The sequence below is a fragment of the Dermacentor variabilis genome, chromosome 1 (assembly GCF_050947875.1).
Source record: "Dermacentor variabilis isolate Ectoservices chromosome 1, ASM5094787v1, whole genome shotgun sequence".
Lineage (NCBI taxonomy): Eukaryota > Metazoa > Arthropoda > Arachnida > Ixodida > Ixodidae > Dermacentor > Dermacentor variabilis.
In genome coordinates this window covers 257,023,798-257,046,268 of record NC_134568.1, presented here as the reverse complement: position 1 = coordinate 257,046,268, position 22,471 = coordinate 257,023,798, and the positions used below count along the sequence as shown (strand labels likewise).

The 22,471-nt window shown below is 43.1% G+C and overlaps 1 protein-coding gene across 4 annotated transcripts in view; it reads right to left on the bottom strand.

Moving 5' to 3' along the window:
* Positions 1-22,471, bottom strand: part of Not1 (CCR4-NOT transcription complex subunit 1) — a 108,717-nt gene that overhangs the window by 5,418 nt on the left and 80,828 nt on the right. For all 4 annotated transcript variants that reach the window (XM_075673515.1, XM_075673514.1, XM_075673513.1 and 1 more), the window contains 9 exons: positions 19,128-19,244; positions 18,835-19,044; positions 15,508-15,932; positions 13,126-13,369; positions 12,463-12,702; positions 11,212-11,595; positions 10,889-11,146; positions 8,013-8,262; positions 2,178-2,310 (listed from right to left, as the gene is read on the bottom strand). In XM_075673515.1, the coding sequence (XP_075529630.1) occupies positions 2,178-2,310; positions 8,013-8,262; positions 10,889-11,146; positions 11,212-11,595; positions 12,463-12,702; positions 13,126-13,369; positions 15,508-15,932; positions 18,835-19,044; positions 19,128-19,244 (2,261 nt within the window). The remainder of the gene's footprint in view (positions 1-2,177; positions 2,311-8,012; positions 8,263-10,888; positions 11,147-11,211; positions 11,596-12,462; positions 12,703-13,125; positions 13,370-15,507; positions 15,933-18,834; positions 19,045-19,127; positions 19,245-22,471) is intronic.

The following is a 22,471-nucleotide window of genomic DNA, read 5'->3' as shown; positions in this document are numbered from 1 at the left end:
CAGAAGTAAAGTTCCTTCCAATATCTGTAACGACGAAGATCGGCACAGTATCGCGAGCTGGAAGTTCCCACTCCTCGATGACACCTGTGATAAACAGCTCCAGGTTTTCTGCAGTGTGAGAGTGTCATCTCCGTGCACGTGTTGCACGAAATCACTGTCCATGACGTGACAAGTTACACAAACGTAGCTGTCATTTGCCCGTGATGCCCAACAATCAGTTGTGACTGAAAGCGACTCCACTCCGCTTGCAAAAATGTCCCCGAGCTTCATTTTCACCTTCTCTTTGCTTGATGCATAGAGATCCGGAATAATGGCTCTCGAGAACGTTGTCCAAGACCGCACGGCATAATCCGGCATAGCGAACTTCACCACGTCGAAGAAACCCGGTTCTTCGACCATGTTGTAGGGGTGCATACCACAAACTACGAAGCGAGCTATCATTTTTATCATCTGTTGGCTGATGCTATCATTTTCAGCTTGAAACTGTCGGCTATGGATGGCTGTTGACAACTTGCCTTGCTTGCCCCCTTGAGCTTGGATGGCCTTTCGTGTGCGTCCCGCTTCTCTTGGTAGTCCTTGTCTCCTTAAATGCGTTGCTGGGGTTGTTGTATTCGTCGGGGTCTTCAGGACTGCCTTGCATTCAAGACATCGAGCTTCGGTTCCCGGTGGCATCTTTACAAAAAAGTTCAAAATAGGATTGCTGGCCACCTGCAAGTCCCCCATGGTGCTCTCTGGAGTGGTCCAAGGCGGCTGGGATTGATCACATGCCGGCGCGGCAGAGACAGAGTCACCCATAAACGCAATCGACCATGCAACTACACCGATGAGATGCGTTTTTGTACGCCTTTGTTCTGAGTATAGTTGTTTTCCTGGCTTGGTTTGGATTGGATTGGGAAAAGTATTACTGAATCCAAAATCGAAACTTCCGAAAACGCCTTCTCCCTGCTGCGCGTGGCTATTCGTTCGAGCCGAATACTTCGAAATTTCCGAAAAATCGAATGTAAGCGAATATCGAATAGAGCGTTATTCGTCCAACTATTCGAAAATATTAAGTATTCACACAAGCCTACTAAATATAAGCGAGCACGGAATAAGCAGCTTTATTATATTGGAGTAATTTGATTGCTATGATGAAAAGTTGCAATGTTGCAATATTGCAACCATCTGCATTTTAACAGTACAACAAACTGAATTCTAAGCAATTCTATGGCTCCAGAATACCATTTCGCAACAAAGAAGGGGACTTGTGTAGGAGTGATATCTCATGACCTAGAGCAGCTAAAGCTACAATTCTTTTTAACATAAAGCCCAATCAGTATACCAGATAATGCTGGGAGCAGACTTACTTTTCTGCACATAATATTTTTTAAATTAGCACAATTTGGTGAATGGAGCAGTCTGGAGTACTGGAGCAGTCTCCAAATTTGATTTGGAGACTGCTCCAGCACTGCATTTATTGCATATTCTAGTATTCACCTTTCTAATATCTCTAGAAACAATGGAGTGGTAGCTTTATTAATTTCCTGACTAACTAACCTACAAGAAAAATGATTGCATGTTTGAAATCAGCATGAAAAACAAGTCTGTATTTTCATGATGTTTGGTGGCCATAAAATACAATATCTCAACAACATGCACCCCCCCTTAAGCGTTCTTTACATAAACATCACTAGACAACAAAAAAGATGGCTCTCTACCACACAGATTCTGAATGGATTGGCTCTTAGCTTGTAAAAATCTTGTGATAATATAAACAAATAAGACTAAAATCTTAGCTGAAATGAAAATTCAAATAATTTTACACAGGCTTTCAAGACCTTGAAAATGTCATTTTCACATCCAAGGCTTTTCAAAGGTTTTGACAACCACTACATCTCTGATACGTTGGCATTCTTCTAAGCTTTTGGTACATTTCAAATCATGAATAGCATATATAAAGTATAACAATGCTTATTACTAGTAAGGCATTAAAATGCATTAGTGCCTTGTTTACAAGCCTAATTGGTATTCTCCAGTCACATTAAAGAAATTGAAGGTTTCAGTTTTCTCGTTTAAATTAATACTGGCCACTGGCGATCACAGAAGGCAACATAAAAAAGGGGAGAGGGTAGAAGAAAATGTCGACAAAAGCACCATACTTAGTACTATATTTTCAAGTTTCAGCAGCTTTAACTTGCCTTGTTATTTGTTCTTGGATGGCTTCAGTGTTGGCTTCAGCAAACAGGTACAGCAGAGTGCAGCTGAAGTAATGGGTATGACTGTTCGGGTACCGGAGCTGGTTTGCAATTGCATTCAAGAAAAGGTACCGTCCTGCATTTACAAGTAAAACGGGTTGTTTTTTATGCAGTCATTGAACAGCTACTCAAATTTATGCATCAACAGTCAGAATAAAAATACTCAAGTAATACATGCACCACAAGCACCTTACTGATAGAAATTCACTACTATCTGCACTGAACCAAGAATGGCAAAGCTCAGCAACCGACTCCATTAACCCAATTCCTCATAATGTCAAGCTGTTTTGCTACTCTTCTATAAAAATTTTAAGGGTCCCTGAAAGGGGTCTGACAAATTTTGTATATGCATAGGGTAGAACTACAATAAAACGTTTTCACCACAATTTAAGTGAAGCCTCTCATATTAGAGAGCTACAGACCCTTATAAGTTACCCTCCCCCATAGCCATGCTTTTTCTCCTCAACTACTTCGCCAAGTGATCGGGGCAAGCTCTGCCTTCACTGGCTCTGCGTCATGATGCGACGTCATGTTGTCCACTTCCGGCTCTCTTGGAGACAGCGTGCCAAGCCGCTACTACCTCTCTGCTATCTGCCTGGTTGCTGGTCCCCAACGAGAGCTATCAAAGCAGCGCGTATTGAGAGTGTTCTGTCGTAGCGCCGACCATGTCCGGTATTCCGGCAAGCAAGGGTGAGCTGGGCGTTTTGACGGATGGGCGGAGGCATAAACCAAAGCCCCTCCGTACTACTTGTGCTGTGATGAAGGAGCTTTAGCGAAGGTGTACGCGAGCAGCCTGATCAGCCTGCACGGTCCAGCCACCAGGCGGTGCAGAGCTTAACCGGCATAACACAGAGCTAATTTTGCTGTGACCAAGTGTAAAACATTTTAAACATTAAAGAAGGGCTCACAATTATGCTCCTCCTGAAAAATTTACGACATCAGCAAAGTAGAATACACTTGGTTAATGCTATATTAGCTCTGTGGCTGTTTCAGCTTTGTGCCACCAAGTGGCTGCACTGTGTAGGTTGTTCACGTTTGCGCCTCTGCTCATCCCGTAAAATCCCGAATCCACTTGCACTGGCATTTACCCGAATATCACATGCGCAAAACTCTCTATTGCGGTAGTAATCCTTTGGCGTGAAGTGATGGCTGCAAATGCCTAGATGCTGGTGCTGATCGGATACAGACAGCCCAATGCGCTGCAGCCACACCATTCGCATGTTGCCGTGCAGAGAAACATGATGTCGCCGCTTGGCATGTCGCCAATTGCGATATTTGCAGCGCACAACGTAACAAGGGCATTCATGGTGCTCGCGAAAATAAACCTCGAGACCAACACTGATTGCACAGCTCACGTCAGCATGGAGAGCATTATACAGGGATGTAAGTAGCCAAGGAAATATTGCATCAGCTGTTGGAGCAGCAAATGTGGCACTTTGGAGCAGGTCTAGCACATGAATTGCCTGTTTTAGAGCTGTAAATACACATCTTGGAGAAGCTTAGTAAAGGTCAATATGAGCGAAATGCAGGCATATGAAGAAAAGGTGTTCCTTATTTGAAATTGCAGAACACTATTAGGTTATGGCAGATTGGTTCTGCTGAAGCTTGCAAGGCAAGCAAAATGCATGACAGGGAAAAATTGTGATTAACCCGACTGTAGCATGAAGCTACGAGTTTATCAGGAACCACCATTAAATTACATACCTGAATGTGCTAAATGTGCCCAAGAGAAAAAGAACCGAAGTGTTTCTGTGAACAGTGCACACTCTGTTGACAGGCTTGTGTTAATGCTAGCCAATTTTTTTTCATTGTGAACAACCAACTATTTAATTTAAATGAACTAAAATTTATTATGTGACTTACTCAATAAGGCGTCAATGAATGGTTTTGGAATAAGTTGATAAATTACTTATAACAGGTATATAGGGATCTCTATTCTGTGGTCCTTTATTCAGATTAAAAAAAGCCTGCGAATAATTTTAAAATGCCTATGTGTCAACGTGGCCCAGCACCAGTAATATAAGTGGTCTCGGACGTAAGCATCATCAGTCGGAAAGCGAACCATTACAAGATTGCGGGGGGGGGGGGGGGGGGGGGGCATTTTCCTCCGTCGGCTGCTGTTTATGGCGCGGCTGTGCAGGCCTCATCTTCAAAGCGATCTGCGATGTTTGCAGAGTTCGCACAGTGCCGGTGGGTTGTGGCCAAGTCATGTGTTCAATTACAAACCATTTCGACGGAAAGGAAGACGACCTGCTGTGGGATACCAAGAGCGGGGGCTCAAGCGGTGCGACGGACTCAAGTGGCAGTAAGCAACTGAGTAGCGAGTATAAGACAAGCGATGGGTTCACTGTCTGCAACTAGGTATCTTTCTTTTGAATGTTAGCCAAATAATGTTATCACGACCGTCTCGTCGAGATATCTCCGCAAAAAAAATTGAAAATATCTCCATGAATTGAGTAACTACAGCATGTGAACTGTGATTGGTGAAGCTCTGATTGTATACCACCCTGGCTCCAAGTGCGAAACAGCCGTTTCACTCGCCTGAAAACAGAAATCCACCAGTTTACTATGCATATAGAAATGAGCACGACATAGTTAATTGCAGTGCTTCCCTCAACTCTGTCCCTAATTCGACCATTGGGCACTGTTAGCCCATTATCGATGGTTTGAAATGTCGCTTTCAATACCTTTCACACCATTCATGGACACACTGCACTATCGGACATGAAGGAGGATAACTATTTTTTATTTATTTTGCCTAAGCAGTTCGCTTTTTTCCCCACCAGGCAGTGATTTTTGAATATGCTCTGAAGTTTCACGACCATCTAAGTAGAAAGCAAAAATGGCCACCTCGGGGAGCAGGATAAAGATTGCAGATCTCGCAATTCTGCTGCATCTGTGGCCGATTTTATCGCTGGATGGAGCAACAGCGAGATTGAGGATGCTGCTTTTTTGTCGGACTTTGACTCTGCGAGCGACGACGCAAATCAGCCCAAAACATCGGTGGCCGTATCCCGGCACACCCAACTGTTCAATGGAAAATGGATTTTTTGTGAGATAGTGTCTATTAGACTGCAATACATTTTCTATATCTTATAATTTACATTTTTTTTTCTTAGTAGATACAAGCGCGTCTACAAACTTTGTTAAATGTCATCCTACAATCTTGATACTGGCAATTTACCTATATCTTTATGACATGCACCTTGTTAATAAACTTTTATGAGTGAAGATTGCATTCATTCTGCTTTTTGTTTATGTATTACATAAAATATTGAGTGCAGTAGTCCCGTCAGAAAAAAAAAAAAGTCTGGAGTAACCTACAGAAACATTTTCTGCACAGTAAGGAAAGAGTTAAAAAAACATGACTAAAGCTGCAGCAATAAGGCAGCTCATGGAAACCTCACAGTATGGCACACAAAGCAATAATGTAACAGATGCAATAGCTGAATGCACAATATTTGCAGTCTGGAGCATGCAAAATATCCAGAAGCACATGGCATCTTTCACAACATGGCGTCGAACGCCACGCGCATCTTTTCAAAATAACCGTCATCTCTTAGCTGCTTGCGCTTGTACGAGCAAAAATCTGAGAGCTTCCAGAGTCTGCAGACAGTTGGCGACTTCCAATCCATGAAAAACGAAAGATTCTAACAGCTTGGGCTGGTGGGTGGAGCTTCCGAACCTGTTAAGAGAAAATCGAACGAGGGATAGCAGTCCCAAGCAGTCTGGGACTGTCATGGACTGATATTCGAAGAGGCCCACTGGCTGCAGGCAAGCTGCGATTATGGTACCTAATGCTCTCGATCACACATTCCTTATACCGTTTCTGTTGACGTGCAATCAGCAGCTGGATAACATAACATTGCAGTTTGGCAATATACTAAACATTGGTGCTGAAAGATTGCGTTTTTTGGGAATGCAGTAAAACCTCGTTAAACCGTACCCGCTTAAACAGTAGTTTCGTTTTAAAAGTAGTAAAGTCAAATCCCCGACTCAGTGGCCATTGAACATGTGTTTTGTATCTGCATAAACCGTACCAGCTTATTGCGTATGCATCGGTTAAAACATAGCATTTCCACTTTTCGTTGCGCAAACACCACGGTGCGTCGTCTCCATCGGGCGGCCCAGCAGCACAACAACCCTCAGAGATTGGAACGGCCTCCAAGCACCCTGTGCGTTTGCGCGTGAAGCCACATCAACATCATTCCGACACCGTGCCAGAGCGTTGTGGCGTCGTTCAAGCGAGGACTCGCATCATGCCGAAGCTCGGATGAAAAAGACGGCAGGTGCTCAGCATAGAAAAAAAATTACACGTCATCCTTGCTATCGAACGTGACACGAAGTAGTCGGCGCTGGCACACGACAGGGATCTGCTGTTGACTACAGTGTGTGGCATTTGGAATGCGAAGAAGTTGCTCGGCAGCACTGCTGCGACCGCGAAGAGATGTCGGCTACGAGGTTCGACTTTTCGCCATCATTGCCTCTGTTGTTGCCGAAGTGTCGACTAGCGACAGTGATGAGGACATGGAAAGCGACAGCACGGGTGATTCAGGCCCGACAGTGGCAGAAGCTGTGCGTTACGTCAGCCTCATGAATGCAATCGTCGCGACGAGACCAGGAGCACGATTACGCAACTATTCCAAATGAAAAGTATTCCGAACTTCGGCACCCGGCAATGAAAAAGGCGCCTTGGGACTTCTGCAGCACTATTGCGCGCGTGCACGGAGAATATGCAACGCCAGCGAGGAATCTGCCATGCGAGTGTTTGCCAAGAAGAGGGGCTGGCTGTAAAGCTGGCAGGCAGCTTCAGTAAGTTTGAGGCTGCTGTTGTGCTAGGCCGCCGCGACATCAAACGAAAATAACACTTTTGTCGCGCGAAATGAATAAACACTGCATGTTTTTTCCCCTTTCATCGCACTCCCTCAGAGTTCAGTTTTCGACAGGTAAGCAGGCGAGCTCATGCTATTTTGGTTAAACAGTACTACCGTTTAGTATGTACTTTTTCCGAGCTCCGGCCAACTACGGTTTAACGAGGTTTCACTGTATTAAGAGCTAAAAATGAAGTGTTGCTGTATTAAATCATTTTTTTCGTTCTCGATCGAGATCGTTGGCGCCGGGAAATTGTACAAAACTGGATCGCATCAACGAGGTTCTACTGTACTTGGCATCATTTTTATGGGTCTTCTACATAGACGCTATCCTAAATTATTTATCAACATCCACACGTTTATAAAGAATATTGGATACAACAAAGATAATTTACACACAATGAATGTCAATGTTAATGCGATTAGCCGTAAAGCAATGTAGTGGCACAGCATATTGCGACCACAGACACATGAACTGGAAATCTCAATGCCAACCACAGTTCGAAATGACACCACGACAAAGGATACCTTGTAATCACTGCACTCCAGTTGAAATTCTGTAGTATACCAGTTTCCTCACTGCACCTTCGATGCAATGGCTGTCCATCAAGTGGTCGCACTCGACGCCGAAGCATTTGTTGTGCATGGGGCACTATTGCCTTAGTATATTTACAGCTATATGACCTTTGTGTAACTTTGGCACAACCATTCTGGCCAATTGGCAAGCAATGGGCACATACCGAGTGGCGCAGGTCTGCTCAGCAAGACAAGAAGCCAGCACATAACTTGTGGCCCAAGCTAGTAGACATCTTGAGTCATTCATTGACAGAGGTTAGATGCATACCACAAGTTCCCAAAGAATGCTAATCGCATTAAAAAGTTGATGCTAAGAAAGACCAGGTCTCACCTTCGGTGTCCAGGTCAACAGCCAAGTTCTGGAATATGTCCATGTGCGATGAATGAGTAATTGTGCTCATGCTGGGAGTCAGGCTTTTGCTCTGAATATAAGCAATGGCTTGGGTGCCCACATAGAGCACCAGTGCATTCATCAATGGCACATTGTAGTTAATGCCAGGTTCGGTTGTTGCCTGAAGATTGCTCCGAAGTTCAGACAGAAATGTCACAGGACCCCGTGTTTTAATATAAGAGTCCAAATCCTGAAATGAAGAGGAAAACAGTTTTCATGCTCAAACATTATGGAAAACAATAGAGACTGGCAGATTATCCAATGATGGCCTCCCTTTGTGCACTGAGGAAAATTTTGTTCAAGGGAAGCCTTGCCTAATAATTTACCACCTCCTCCTCCTCCAGCACTTTAGGTGATGCCAGCTAGCTAAACCCAAGTCTATATTTTGTAAAATGGACTAGCCAAGTATTACACTGCACTGGTAGCATGTACCGTGACATCACTGGCACCTTGCTCACATTATTTACAGCAAAACCCTGTTGATACGTTTATTAGGGGATTACAGGGGCAGAATGCACAATCCAAAACAATGTAACATACAATAACGCCTGTGGCTGCACTACAGGCAAAGTAAACCACTATCAATAAAGCTATTTATTTGAATTTCAATGCAAAGCCTAAAGATTATTAAAAACTCACTAAACTGAAAAGTGAAACAAACCATTAAAAACTCACAGAGCGACTAATCAGCAGCGGTCAACACAAGTTTTATGGATGAAGAAAACGTTCTCGGTGGTGCGCCATCGCAGTTTTTAAATGCAACAACCGGGAAGGAAAACGTAACAAAAAGGAAGCCAATACACATGACCCTGCGAGTACTAAATGAGGGTGGCACTTCAGGGCGTAAGGTGCAGGAAAATGTAACAAACCGCAACATATCAACCAAATTCTACTCTTCATACAAACAGATACCAGGGTGTCTACCAAGTTGACATTTCCAAATTCCCTGAGTTTTCCAGGTTTTCCCTGAGTGCCATTGCACATTTCCCTGAGTGATGCAGAACTATGTTTTGTGTCAAGACGGGCTGAAAACATATCGCCTGATTCTGTCACTTTCGAGTAAGCGCATGAAAAAAATAATAAAGCGACTTAATCCAATTTGAATACTAAGTGTTTATTCAGAAAGAGAATAGAAGGCAGGGGGGTTAGTAAAATGCACAGCAAATAAAGTGTCTTCGAAAAAAATTGCAAATGAAGTCAGACATTCACAAATACGAATAAAAAGGAGATGCACATAGAAGCAAATATATTCGAATATGAGCTATTTCTATCAACTGATAGCAAGCTCAGTGGTATGAGGCCCGAACTCTGTCACAATTGAGATTCTCTCTCAACCGCTCGTAAGTCAACCTCAACTGTCCTGACATACTCTCAGCCCAAGCATGACGCCTGTGTGTTGTGTTTCACTGCTTTAACGAGTTTATTTTGGTTTGGATGAGGGACACCTGCATCTCGGCATCAGCCAAAACTGTTTTTTGAGCTCAAGCTCCTTCAAAATGGTGGCAGCAAGCTTCCTTTCCCGTTTATTCCTCAATGCGTACATCATTTCTGTTGTCCTCCTTCTGCCACTCGTTCGCCCCAAGGACCATTTGAAGCATTTTGGTCAGTTGCACAGGCCACGGCTGATTTTTAGAACTCCTTAGGGGTAGCGAATATGTTCGAAAAATCGGCCAGTTGGAATAAAATAAATGCGTGCCATTTACTGCCCTTAGGGGCTCAAACCGCCACAGGCACGTTCGAAAGCACTCTGAAGGCCTGTCGGTACACATATTCGGCATATCGGCTCACGTACTGCGACAGAAAATACCGGGTGCACGTGTGTATAATTAAGGAATACATACTGTTTTCCGTGGCAATAGCCCCTTCCCACGCTTGTTATGCTTCACTGCAATACTTTTGCGTATGCTTCACCATGTAACATTTCTGTACAGAGGCGAAGCTAACTTTCGGAAACCGGCATTATGCAACGCGCAGTGTTTTCTAAGTTTCTAAGCCAATCGCGAGGAACCCAAAGGCGGAGTCCGTGCCATTGCTGACAGCAGCTAATTCTTTTAATAAAAAACTCGGCACCCAACGGCAAGAAGCTTCATAGCGAACGTCGAAGCAGCTAGGCCTAGCGTTGCTGCAGTGGTGGCAACGGCTGCCAGCGGATCTGCGTGCGAGAGTGCCGGTTCGAGGTGTCGAAGTAACCAAAACGGCGGCGGTGGTGCCTTTGATTATTGCCGTTTCGGACCTGCTGTCAGGGCAAAACGTCCGGAAAATCGGACGGCGAAGAGTTCTTGCGTACGAAATTTCACACGTTCTGATAAGTTGACTCTATGGGGTACGTGGCGGTGCCGCGAAGCCGTCCAAATTATCGGGAATCCGCAAAGTCGGTCGTTGAGTGCCCACTGGCAACTCCTCCAGCCGACGAAAGGGTGTCAAAGACGATTCATTACGATTCCTGTCTGTTGCTCGAGCCAGCATTACCGCGACTTTCGATGCTTTCAATAAAATTGCCGCTAATTTTCCCTGATAGATGCCCAAATTCCCTGAGAATTCCCGGTTGGTAGACACCCTGGATACATAGCAAGCACAAACAACATTTAGCCTGCCTTTTTTTTTTGAAGAAAGGTGTTAAAAAAATGTGATACCTACAAACTCTGGACAGCAACTCTGGATTAAGGTTTCGGAAGCTAATAATGCATCAGATAGTTTGTCCCTTAAAATGGGTACATCTTGACTGGCCTTCACTACGAGGAGCAGCGAGATGCTCTCTTATAGACAAAGAAGAGGAAGGCCCTAGTAACACGGAGGTTCTATGCTACAATACTTGCCTTTTTGAAGCTCTGAGGCTGAATGACTGAAGCGAAGTTCGTGAGAACTCTAGGGGCTTGCGTGATTTCTGGCAGTACTTCAACCTTCAGGTTTGGCGTGAAAGGATCAGGCAGCCGCATATGTCGAGGAAATGCACTAAGGATCAAGTTGCGCATCTGAATGCAGTTTGCAGGAATCAGGTCACAGAAACCATAGTGATAATCACACAGAAACTCTGGGAAATCATGGAGCAGCACCAGCAGCACCCGCAATGTGCCCTGCAATAGAAAGGGGATTGATTGTCTTGATTGATGGGAAGCTCAGCAGGAAGTTCCAGACTTACCTTGTACAGAAGCTGGATAGGCTTCTCAAGGTCCACATTGCGAAGGAAAGGAGCCAGAAACTTGAACAAGTCATTTAGCAGCTGGGCAAACATACCCCAGGCTTTCTGTTGGGGAGTCAGGGCAAGGACACGGCCCAAAAACACACGATGCGAGATGAGCTCCAGCCAAGAGTAGGCAAAAGCAGGCGCTTTGCATGGCTGCAGAACATGCAGAGTGTTGCAGAAGGCCATAAGCACATGAAAGCCAATGGCTTCCAGGACTGGTTCAGGTGCACTCAGCTCAAGGAAAAGCATCATGAAAATGCGATGGTAAGGAAGCTGTTGGAACTCCAGACCCCGCGACTCATGATCCTGAAGTAATACACCTGCCACGATGCCAAGCACCTGGAGAGAAAAAAAAAAACCCCACTAACATTTCCCACACAGTACAGCGTACAAGTGTCACATGTCCTTTAAACAAGAGTGAACTGTCCCGTGATAAATGCTCCACCACACCAACCAACTTCAGTGCAATGCCACTGCATATGCAGAGCTGGAGTTGGTTAGAAAGGCGATGAAAAAAATCATTTGCGATTCTGGCAAAAAAATTTGCACTGAATGGTACGCTGCTCCTATTACAAAAATGACATGCATATTTACGGCAAATTACACAGAAACCAATGTAATTACTGCAAAATGTGCAAAAACATAGATAAGATTACATAATTAAACTGCAATATTAAAAGTATAACTTAGGCTAGTAAAATATCTAAAATTCCATTTGTATTCCTTCGTCACAAAACTTGACAAGTGGAAAAAAATTGAAAGTCAAATTTTCCATTTTCGAATTTTGTGCTCAAACCACAATGTAACATCACATACCATATTTTTTGCATACATCCTGTACCCCCAATTACAACAGCCCGGGAAAAAAAATATCGCTTAGCGCCCACAGTTACAACTGTATAAATGCTGAAACCTTTGCAAAATAGTATCTGTTCGCAGATGAATTGTCCCTGTATTTTCGGCCAGCGGCTCTGTCCCGCCCCTCCATAGCCACCCTTAATTAATCAAACTGGTGGAGTCGCTTAGCTGACTACTATTTCTCTTTAGTTTCCCTAATCTGTTTACCTAAGGGTGATTCACACAACATACAATGTAATCATTCTTTATCAATAAATAATTTACTTAACTGGAGATCATATTTCATGTTCCTCCCTAGTACCTGTTTACACATGAACATCAACATATAAAGCAAATTTCAGGACTAGCCTTGTTGAGCAGGTTGACTTTGGTTGTTGGGTTGGATGCATCTCCACTGAGCTTGACCAGCAGGGCTATCAGGCGCATATATGCATCAAGAGAGTTGAAACATTTTGAGCGAACAATTGTTGCATTGCTGGGTGTCTGCTCCAGGAGGGCCCTGTAGCAGTGCTCTACACACATCTCTGTGCTCAGACGAAAGAAGCGGGTGATCAGGTCATCAGTCTTCAAAATGCCTTGTACATTCATCTGCAACATAACCAAAACAAATAAGCTCAATACAACAGACAATATGTGACAAACAAAATAGTCACCATCGTTTGAAGCCAAACAAAATATTTTGAGTAAAGCAGTGAAACGTAACAGCAGAGCCCTTGTTCCATAACACTTCCTAGCTCGGCACACCTGCCAGAAAAGTTGGTGCAGATGATATGGCCAGGTAGCTGCACACTGCATATTTGATTCCAGTCTGCTATGAGAGTGAACCAGACTGTCAGGAAAAAACTAGTTGCTTTGCTGCAGAGAATTAACACTGGGACCAAACTGGAGTCGCACGAGTTTACATGGCAATTGAAACCACTGTTTACCAAAAATGCATATTAATATCAGTTTGAACATGATCTTTTCATCCACATCATACAGCTCATCTTTCTTTTTAAAATTTAGTCTTACCTGCTGTACAAATATCTGGAAAGCTTTGGTAGAGTCTTTGCCAGCACTGGGGGCATTGTACATTGACACCCACTCCCGTAGCAGAAATTCTGTCTTCTCATGCAGGCCAGGTGGGTCATCATACTCGCGTGCCTGGCTGATGCCCGAGTGCATCATTGACATCGGCCCACTGCTGGGCACACCCCCGTACTCCACTGCGCCACCGCCACTTCCACTACGTAGCATCTCCATCACTTGGGATAATCTGCAGCAGAACAGTCCCATTTTTATTCCAAATGACCCATATCACTTAAAACATCTACATCCATAACTTGCAGAACACAAAGTGTACAGACCTGCACTTCGTCTACTGCTTCTTTAATGCATGAAATCAAACATTGTACTGCTTATCCCAATAAAGTCTAGAGCTTGCAACTACACCTGCAAAGTGCCAAGATTTCGGACAGAAATACCATCCTGAAAAAGCATGACCTCAATATGCCACAAGACCACAGGAAACCTGATGTCTCACCAGTTATGCGCCAATTACACTGCATCAAGTGACCCATCAAACTTTAAAGCAAGACTAGGTCACCTGACACTGCTCTGTCCTCAGATGCTTTGCGAGTACTCCAGACGTGAGGTTCATTAGTAAAATGAATGTTTATAAATTCCAGCCTATAACATAGCTTAACTATTCAATATTCCAAAAATAAGGTCAATTTGAATGTCAGTGGTTAGTGGCCTTGCACATTCTATTTGGCAAGATACAAGGAGAATCTGGTGTTGGACGACAGCATCCAAAGCTTCTGTTTTGGTACCAATGTCTCATGGTATGGTATGCGCATGGTTTGAAACTGTTTTACACAAAAGATTGACGTTTAGTACCCACAAAATAGTTACAATCTGCAATGAACTTGTCCTCCAAGCATAAAAATGAAAGAAAATCGAATGCAAAACTTTCATTTTCACTTAAAAGGTCATCAAAATGCTTTTTGTTTTTGCAACAGTAGTAATGACTACAAACAAGAAGGAGGTGCCAAGTGTGATGCTGTGACTATGTGATAATGCACCCACTGAATGGGCAAAAACAAACATCTCTGCAAGATATACATGCCTGAGCTGAAGGCCAAAGTGCAAGTCATTATGATAAAACACCAGATGGATAACTTTGGGGAACTATTGGTAATCTTCAAAAACAACAATAGAAATGTACTAAAAAGACTTCTTGCTGAAGGCCTCTCCCAGCAATCTCCAATTACCCGTTTTGCGCTAGCAAATTCCAACTTGCGCATGCAAATTTTTGAATTTCATCACCCCACGTAACTTTCTGCAGTCCTTGACTGCGCTTCCTCCTAACCTTGGCACCTATTCTGGAACTCTAATGGTCCAGCAGTTATCTACCCTATGCATTACATGGCCTGCCCATCTTCATTCTTTTTTCTCTTAATGTCAACCAGAATATCGGCTATTGCAGTTTCCTGTCTGATCCACATTGCTTCTCTTCCTGTCGCCTTAAAAAAAAAACTCTCATAAACACTGCCACTTGATGGGGCTGTGCAAGAATTACAGTTAAACTATATTCATTGCACAGCCCCATCAAGCAGCAGTTGGTCAGCAACTGATTGCACAGCCCCATCAAGCAGCAGTCGGTCAGCAACTCAGCTGCTGACCAACTTTCAGCCCAAGAGGAGACCCCAATAATGTTCGATTCGTCAAGGAATAAAACAAGTTCCAAGAGGAAAATCAACTGTTGTTTTTAACATAAATGCTCACATTTTATGCGTTTTCATGCCCTCATCTTTTTATTCGTGCCATTGAATGTGTAACTGTTCCAGCTGGCTCAAGTCTCAGTATTACTGAAGAGGGGCAACTTTGATAACTGCCACTTTACTGACATCGCATGCCTAAATAATGTTCCTAGTTTTCAGTGGGAGGCTGTACAGTGTCTCGCCGAAAACGTGAAGCATTGGTCATTTGGAGTAGCCAGCAGTGCTGTTCAGAAGTCCAGAGAATTAAGCAGGTTAAAAAATATATAGAGTCCAAAGGAACAGTTGGCGAGTAAAGTAACAATGCATGAATTTCCCAGCAATAATAATAAATAAAAGTAATAAAACGCATTGCCAATGAAATGACATAAGCAAGAGAACATGAAGAGTGGACAACGCTACATCCACATACCTGCCAACCTGAAGATTTGCAATTTCCTAAAACTATCGCGGTGGGAGCGGGGGGTGGGGGGGCACTACTTTTCTTTAAGGGATTTACCTTTTGTGACAAGCTTACTCGCGTATCGTTATATGCATATAAGTCTCTGGTAGAGAGAACAGCTAATGTCAAGGTTCAGCGATAGTCCTAACCTTCAAGTTAAACACTGCTCAATGGAGGGAAGCTATTACTCACCCCTCTTGTGGTTGCCTTGAGTGAGCATTGATGCGCACAAGTGTTTCCAACGTATTACACAGGTCCGACTCTGAAAGGTTGTAGTCACCATGACGACCTTCAGAGAAGTACAAGCGCACAAGCTGCTTGGCAAAGTCAACCGCTGGATAGTTCATGCCATTCTCCATGGACTGGGCCAGGTGAAGGTCAAAAGTGGCCAACACCAGCAGGCCTGATCGCAGCAGAGGGTCCACTACATCCACATTCCAACGAATCTCCTCACGCAGCTCCAGAAGGAAGCGTGTTATATGCTTGGCTGCCCACGGGTGACCGTAACCCTCGGCCAGTGTCTTCAGCACTGCCAGGTGGGCCTCGCGAAAGCGCAGCGCAGTCTCGGGGTCTGCTCCCAGCGAGTGGCTCAGCCCTTCAGCCATACTCTCCACTGTCTGCACACAAAACACAGGCACCTCATAAAATTTCACGAAGACTACCAGGACATGCTGCTCCCTGTGGGTATTCCCAGCTTGAGCACTATACCAAGCATTAAATTCGGAGCATTTAACTGTTCCTATAAAATTTCTGAATTGAGACTTCACACCTCAACATGGTGTGCCAGTACCACAAAGTGTATGCATTGTTTTTTTCTTCCTGTTTTTTCCAGACAAATGGGTAACCTTATGCCTCAATGCTTAAACAGCCTCAATGAATGAAAAATGGTTATGCTAAGTATGCACTATTGTACAGCAAGAGAATGATGATGCACACGAAAAATGCTAGATAAAGCAAGATTGGTGAACTACCTCGAATAGGAAATCATTGTCTTACTGACGCCCAAGGTTTGGTCAGCCAGAAAGCAAGGTGGAAGTCAAAATGTTCCATCTCAGGTCATAGGTGGTGGAAATGATAGGTCAATGCTAGTTTACTGCCGAGAATTAAGGGAAAAGATGACTACACAAAGGTCAGCCTGTTTTCTGGTATGCTATAAACTTAGTATGTTTCTTGTACCTAGTTATTTGTACCAAGGCAATCTATCTATCTGAGCACCTAATAATGTCAGAGAAGCTATGTTATTGACAGCTAGGCTACAATTATCTCCACTAAAGATAAGGCTTGCATTATGTCTAACACATATGAGATTATCCATATTGCATACTAGCAGCTCTACTAAACATGAGAAAAATATGCAACCCTTACGATTTTCTGTTTCAGACTCACAATGGGGCAACACCTCTAAGAATCCTTTCCTGGACCATCTGAATGATAGCGCAATCAGTCTTGTTGATTCTGCAGGGAATGCTATACCTGATGCGCAATATGCCCGTGTGTTAAATGAAATCATTGTCAGCAACTTCTCTACAACAACACAAACAATGCTTCCTCATGTTAAGCCTTTAGGATTTATAGTAATGTCTCCCATTATAATTGACTATAATGGCGTGGTCAAAGCTATAAAACATTTAAAAGCATCCTCCTCACCTGGGTACGATTCTATTAATCCTAGGTTTCTTATAAATACAGTCTGTTACTCATCAATTATATTAACAAAATTTTGAACAGTCTAGAGAACAGTTCCCTCCCCAATGACTGGAAGATCGGGAGGGTGGTTCCGCTTCACAAGTCTGGCAATAAACGCTCGCCTCTAAATTATCGCCCCATTTCGCCAACTAGCATTCCATGTAAAAGTTTCGAGCATATTCTATTTTCAAATCTTGTTTCTTTTCTTGAATCAAATTAATTTTTTTTCGCCTTCACAACGTGGGTTCCGCAAGACATTCTCGTGTGATACTCAACTCGTATGTTTCACTCACCGTCTTCATGCCATCCTCGATCGTTCTTCTTTAGCTGACTGTATATTTTTAGATTTTTCAAAAGCCTTCGATAAAGTATGCCATAATCTCCTTTTATATAAGTTGCAGTTACTAAATTTGGATTCCAAACTGCTTGCATGGCTCGAATGTTTTTTACTAAATCATTCCCAGTTTGTCTCTGTTAATAACACTGACTCTCCTCAGAGTCCTGTTTCCTCAGGAGTACCACAAGGATCGGTGCTTGGCCCTCTCCTCTTTCTAATCTACATTAACGACTTACCTTCCTGCGTCTCTTCCCATATCAACTTGTTTGCAGATGACTGTGTAATATTTCGAGAAATAACTAGTCCTAAGGATACTACTATTCTACAGTCTGACCTTGATTCTGTGTCCGCTTGGTGTAAGACTGGGTGCATGGAATTAAACACTAAAAAATGCAAAGTCATGCGTGTAACTAGGTCTACTAATGCAGATGTTTCATATCATCTTGATAACTTTCCTTTAGAAGTAGTATCGTCATATAGATATCTTGGCGTCACTATATCCTCAAAACTAACCTGGAATGATCACATTGAATCCATAATCGCCAGCGCCAACAAAACACTTGCATATCTTTGCCGGAATTTCTCACGCGCTCCTCAGGCTCTTAAACTTTTACTTTATAAAACACTGATTCGTTCGAAGGTGGAATACGCTGCCTCTGTTTGGGACCCTTTCCATGACAATCTAATCTACTCACTCGAAATGGTTCAAAACAACTCTGCACGTTTTATGTCTAATTATGCTCGAACCGCAAGTGTGACTAATATGAAATTGAGCCTTGAACTACCATCACTAGCATCTCGCCGCAAGATTTATCGCTTGTGTCTTTTTCACCGCATATTTCACCATCGTTCACTACAAGATGATTTCACCTTTCTTCCCCAGTACGTATCATCACGCATTGACCACCGACATAAAGTAGCCATTCCTTTTTGCAGGACTTCTACTTTTCAGTATTCATTTTTTCCCAGGACTTGTGAAGAGTGGAACCATCTTCCTACCACTACTGCAGAAATTAGACCATCAACATTTCAAAAATGCTTTAACAGCAACTAATTAGTTCTTTACCTCATGTTATTTCTCGTTTTTTCCTCATGTTTGCTTGTGCTTACCTGTATCATCTACTCATTTCACATTGTTTTGTAGTTTGGTGATTTGTATTGATTTGATTTGTTAATTAGAGTATTTGTATTGGTACATTATATAACTCCATGTATAAGTATATTTTTTCACAGGAATATTTTTTTGCCACTCCCCTCTGTAACGCTTTGGCCCTGAGGGTACAATAAATGAAATGAAATTCCAAAATTGCTGAAGGCCCAACCAAAGATCAGAAATTTCTTTTGCACCCCCACACAAGCAGGAACCACAACAAACATTAATCCACATCTGCGTTCCTTCGTGTGCCCCGTTCGTTATTGTTGCTTTTAATTCAAAATGGTAAACCAACTGGCTCACATCGCTGCTTTCTTGTTGGCCTGACAAGTTACAAACGTACCTTCTGAAGCAGAGCCATGGCTGTAACAGCTTCCCTTGAGTTGCGTGCCACCAGCACTGCCTCATGCAGCACATGCAGGGCTGCAACTTGTGGGTTTGAGGGCACAACAGTACCTAGGAGCCCATGAACTTGCTGCTCCAGCTCAGAAACTATCTTGTCATACAAGTGTGTCATGTCATCCACAGAACTTGCAAAGCCACTCTGTCGCACCTGTGCAAACAACATTGAGCTATGAAGAGACCAATTTATAAAGTAAACAAATGGGAAAAAATGTATTCATTAAGGCAACTAACCACAGGCTTTGGAAGGAACAAGGAAGGTTGATCTCTTTCAGAAATAGGTTGGAATCCAGGGATGTTCCGTGCAAATTCCTCATATACTGCCATTTGCTGTGGAGTCACACCGCCAACCTGCACACATAGTACACTTAAAGGAAACCTGTTTCAAAGGTAAGGCTGGGACTTCAGCGAGTGAGCATTACCATACATTCTCGTGCAAGGTCCACAGTTTTTAAAATAAGGGTTGGACTTCCTTAGATGCAAGCAATAAGCCGGTGAATAGTAAATTATTATCTGCTTTGAAAAACAGAGATGCTTGCTACAATACACAATTTGTAGTCGCTGGCACATACTCCAGTAACCTTGAAATGCAGTTTCTGACATAGCTTCATGCACAGTGCGTAGAGATATATGATGCTTTAGGGCATAGCAACATCTGAAGCCATACTGTCATACACAAGATTTGATGATGACACTAGAGGTTTTACGTGAAATGTGCTTGGAATGACAGGAAAACTAACGCTGCATGGAGGAAGTGCAACAGGACAAGTCACTGTGTGCCAGGATATGAATGTTGTGCTGACAGTAACATGTTAAAATGATTGAGTTTTCTGACTAGCTTAGTTAACCCTTTGAGGGTAAATTTTTTTCAGCAGATGTGACCACACAGGGCCGATTTTTTTTATTGCAGATTCCAATTCGTCTGAGGGACCTATTTCGAAAAAAAAAAATTACCGTAATTTTTCTAGGGTGACCGTAAGTGAGAAAAAAATATTTTGCATTGGTATATATGTACTGTTTATTCGTGAATAACAACAATAATAAAAGGAAATAAACTTCTATGAATACAAAATTTGATGAATTGTTATACATATAAGGCTTAGAACATGCACACATGAGAATATTTCGCAAGTGTCAATGTTCCTGTACTTACACAAATATTTACATCCATAGCGTAATCGAACTGTGTAGGTGAGCGCACAAAAAAAAAAACAAAAAAAAACTGTGGTGGTGTGCCCATCAGAAAATCAAAACGTGCGACAAACTTCCACTAATCTTCATCTTATCGCCAACGAGAGGCAATTAGTTTTCGCAAGTCTCCAAAAAAATAAAAGAAAAGGAAACGCATGCATGGCGGAATCCTTCCTGTGCGCACCTCTGTGAGCACTGAATGAGCGAGAATAAGGCAGTCGCCCTTTGAGTGATTAGTAACGAGATAGCCATCACTTTTGCGAGCACCATAAGCCGATAACACCCGCGAAACAAAACCCAAACCGACTGCCGCCCGCATGCCAATGTGTGAGTGGTAGTATATAGACACGCCGGAGCAAACTACCTCTCAAACAAACCGTGCAACGAAAACCAAGAAAAGGAGGCGCAAGGAAAAAATTCCCTGTATTTCCACATAGTGGCAGCACATGCCAGAAATGTAAAAGCTATGAAATTGGTGCGCGTTTTAAACGTACAGGCGGCGCTGTAAATACACGGCATCGACCATTTTGGACTTTTTTTGCGGCGATGTATATTTAAGTCATTGACCCTCAAAAGGTTAACATTTTGATGGCACATATAAATACTCCTAAAAATTTTTATTTTCTATCTAAATGTGCAACACACATACAGAGAATAAAAATAAAGAAATATTTTGCAGAAACTTTTTCAGCAATAGGAGGGAAATCACAGGCAGGACACAGGAAGTGGGCTTCATCTCATGCCAACTAAGACATTTGGAATTTGTACAGACAGCTCATCATGTGTGAACCATAGGTTTACATTTCATTTGCTTTACATCATGTATGCCAACACACTACAGTCGGAGATGTTACGTACATCTGTGTGAGCGCTCCTGGTGTGCAGGCCGCTCAATAGATGGCGCCACCTCTGTGAATGCCATGCAGAATGACACCCCATACACAGTGGTGGGATTGCTGCTACAATTGCTCAAATCTGCTACATTCCATTAAAGCTGCTCTAGGATGAGCCGTGCCGTGCAATCTCAGACCACGGCCAAGAGGAGTTGCGGTCGGCACCTGGTGGCGGTTGCTACCACTTAATGAGCTCATTACTTTTCGAAGCGAGATCGGGATGCCTTAGAACACGCACCTATAAAGCGAGATGCAAGACTGAAGAAGAAGCATGTGCTTGCTGCGGTAAAGCTAGGGAGACCATGGAGCATGTTTTATTGGAATGTGAAGACGTCTACCCAGCGGTTGATTTAGGCGCCACTGGCCTCCTTAAGCACTTGGGTTCACCGAGACCAGTGGAAAAGTAAACATGTCCACAATAGGCATTAGTAAAAGGCGATTAGAGGATTGGTGGAAGAAAAGTAGGCAAACGACAAAAAAAGAAAAAAAAGGGGCACGTACAAAAGCACAGTTCGAAATAAGGGATCAGAAAATTTGGGTGAGGTAGTTCATAGTGTTTTTTTTCTCTTTTTTATGTAGGTAGGTAGGACATTAGGCAGTATAATAGCAAGAGCTTGGTGGCGCAACCTACCGCCCCGTTCCAAAAGGGACGCTCATAACATCCACCCATGAGAGGCATAGTGTGAGATTTTGTGGCGGGTGGACGTGTTTTTCCATGGCTCCGTGGCAGTAACGAAATCGTAAGTTTTTTTGTGCATGCTTCGAGCTTGCTTTTGTTTTTTTATTTCCCGATTTTTTAGCGTTTAAATAATAATTGTGTAGTTTCCTTTTTTTCTCTTTTTTTTTCATGTGCGCTGATGCGTTTCGTGTATATTTGGTTTTGCAGGATAGTCTGAGCATCCTTTCATGCCACGTGCTTCAACATGTGTAATCGGGTGGTACGTTAAGTCTATTATAGCCATTAAATAGCATCTTGGAAGTGGCAAGACTAATAGCTATTAGTGGTTTTTTACTGTATGTGCTTTGGTATTGGGAATACTTTGGTAGGAAAGTGGGAGTGCGGCCGTGTCGTTTAACACATGTGAAAACGTGGTATACCTTAAGTCTGTGTGGCATTGATTGCTTTTAAAACATTGGTGAGTAATTACTTTGTGGCATATTAAAGATTTAGATAGTGTGAGTATCAGTTTTTGCTTGAAGGCACATGCTCTGCATTATTATAGCATTTGCATTAGAAAAAGCCGTACATACATGGCAAGAAAGCCGAGAAAGCATGCAGTGTGGGGGATCCCTCAAGGCAGACAAGGGGACGAATGAGAATGGAGAGGGAATCGAGTCAATAGGCCCACACTGTGATGTCGATGCTAGGCTGAACAAAATGGAGGCTTTCCAGGATGAGCTTGTCAAACAGGTTGAAAAGCTCAAAAATGAGCTAAATATGGAGCCTGATGCACAGAAGATAGTGGAAGAAAAAAAGACCAAGCAGCCAAGGAA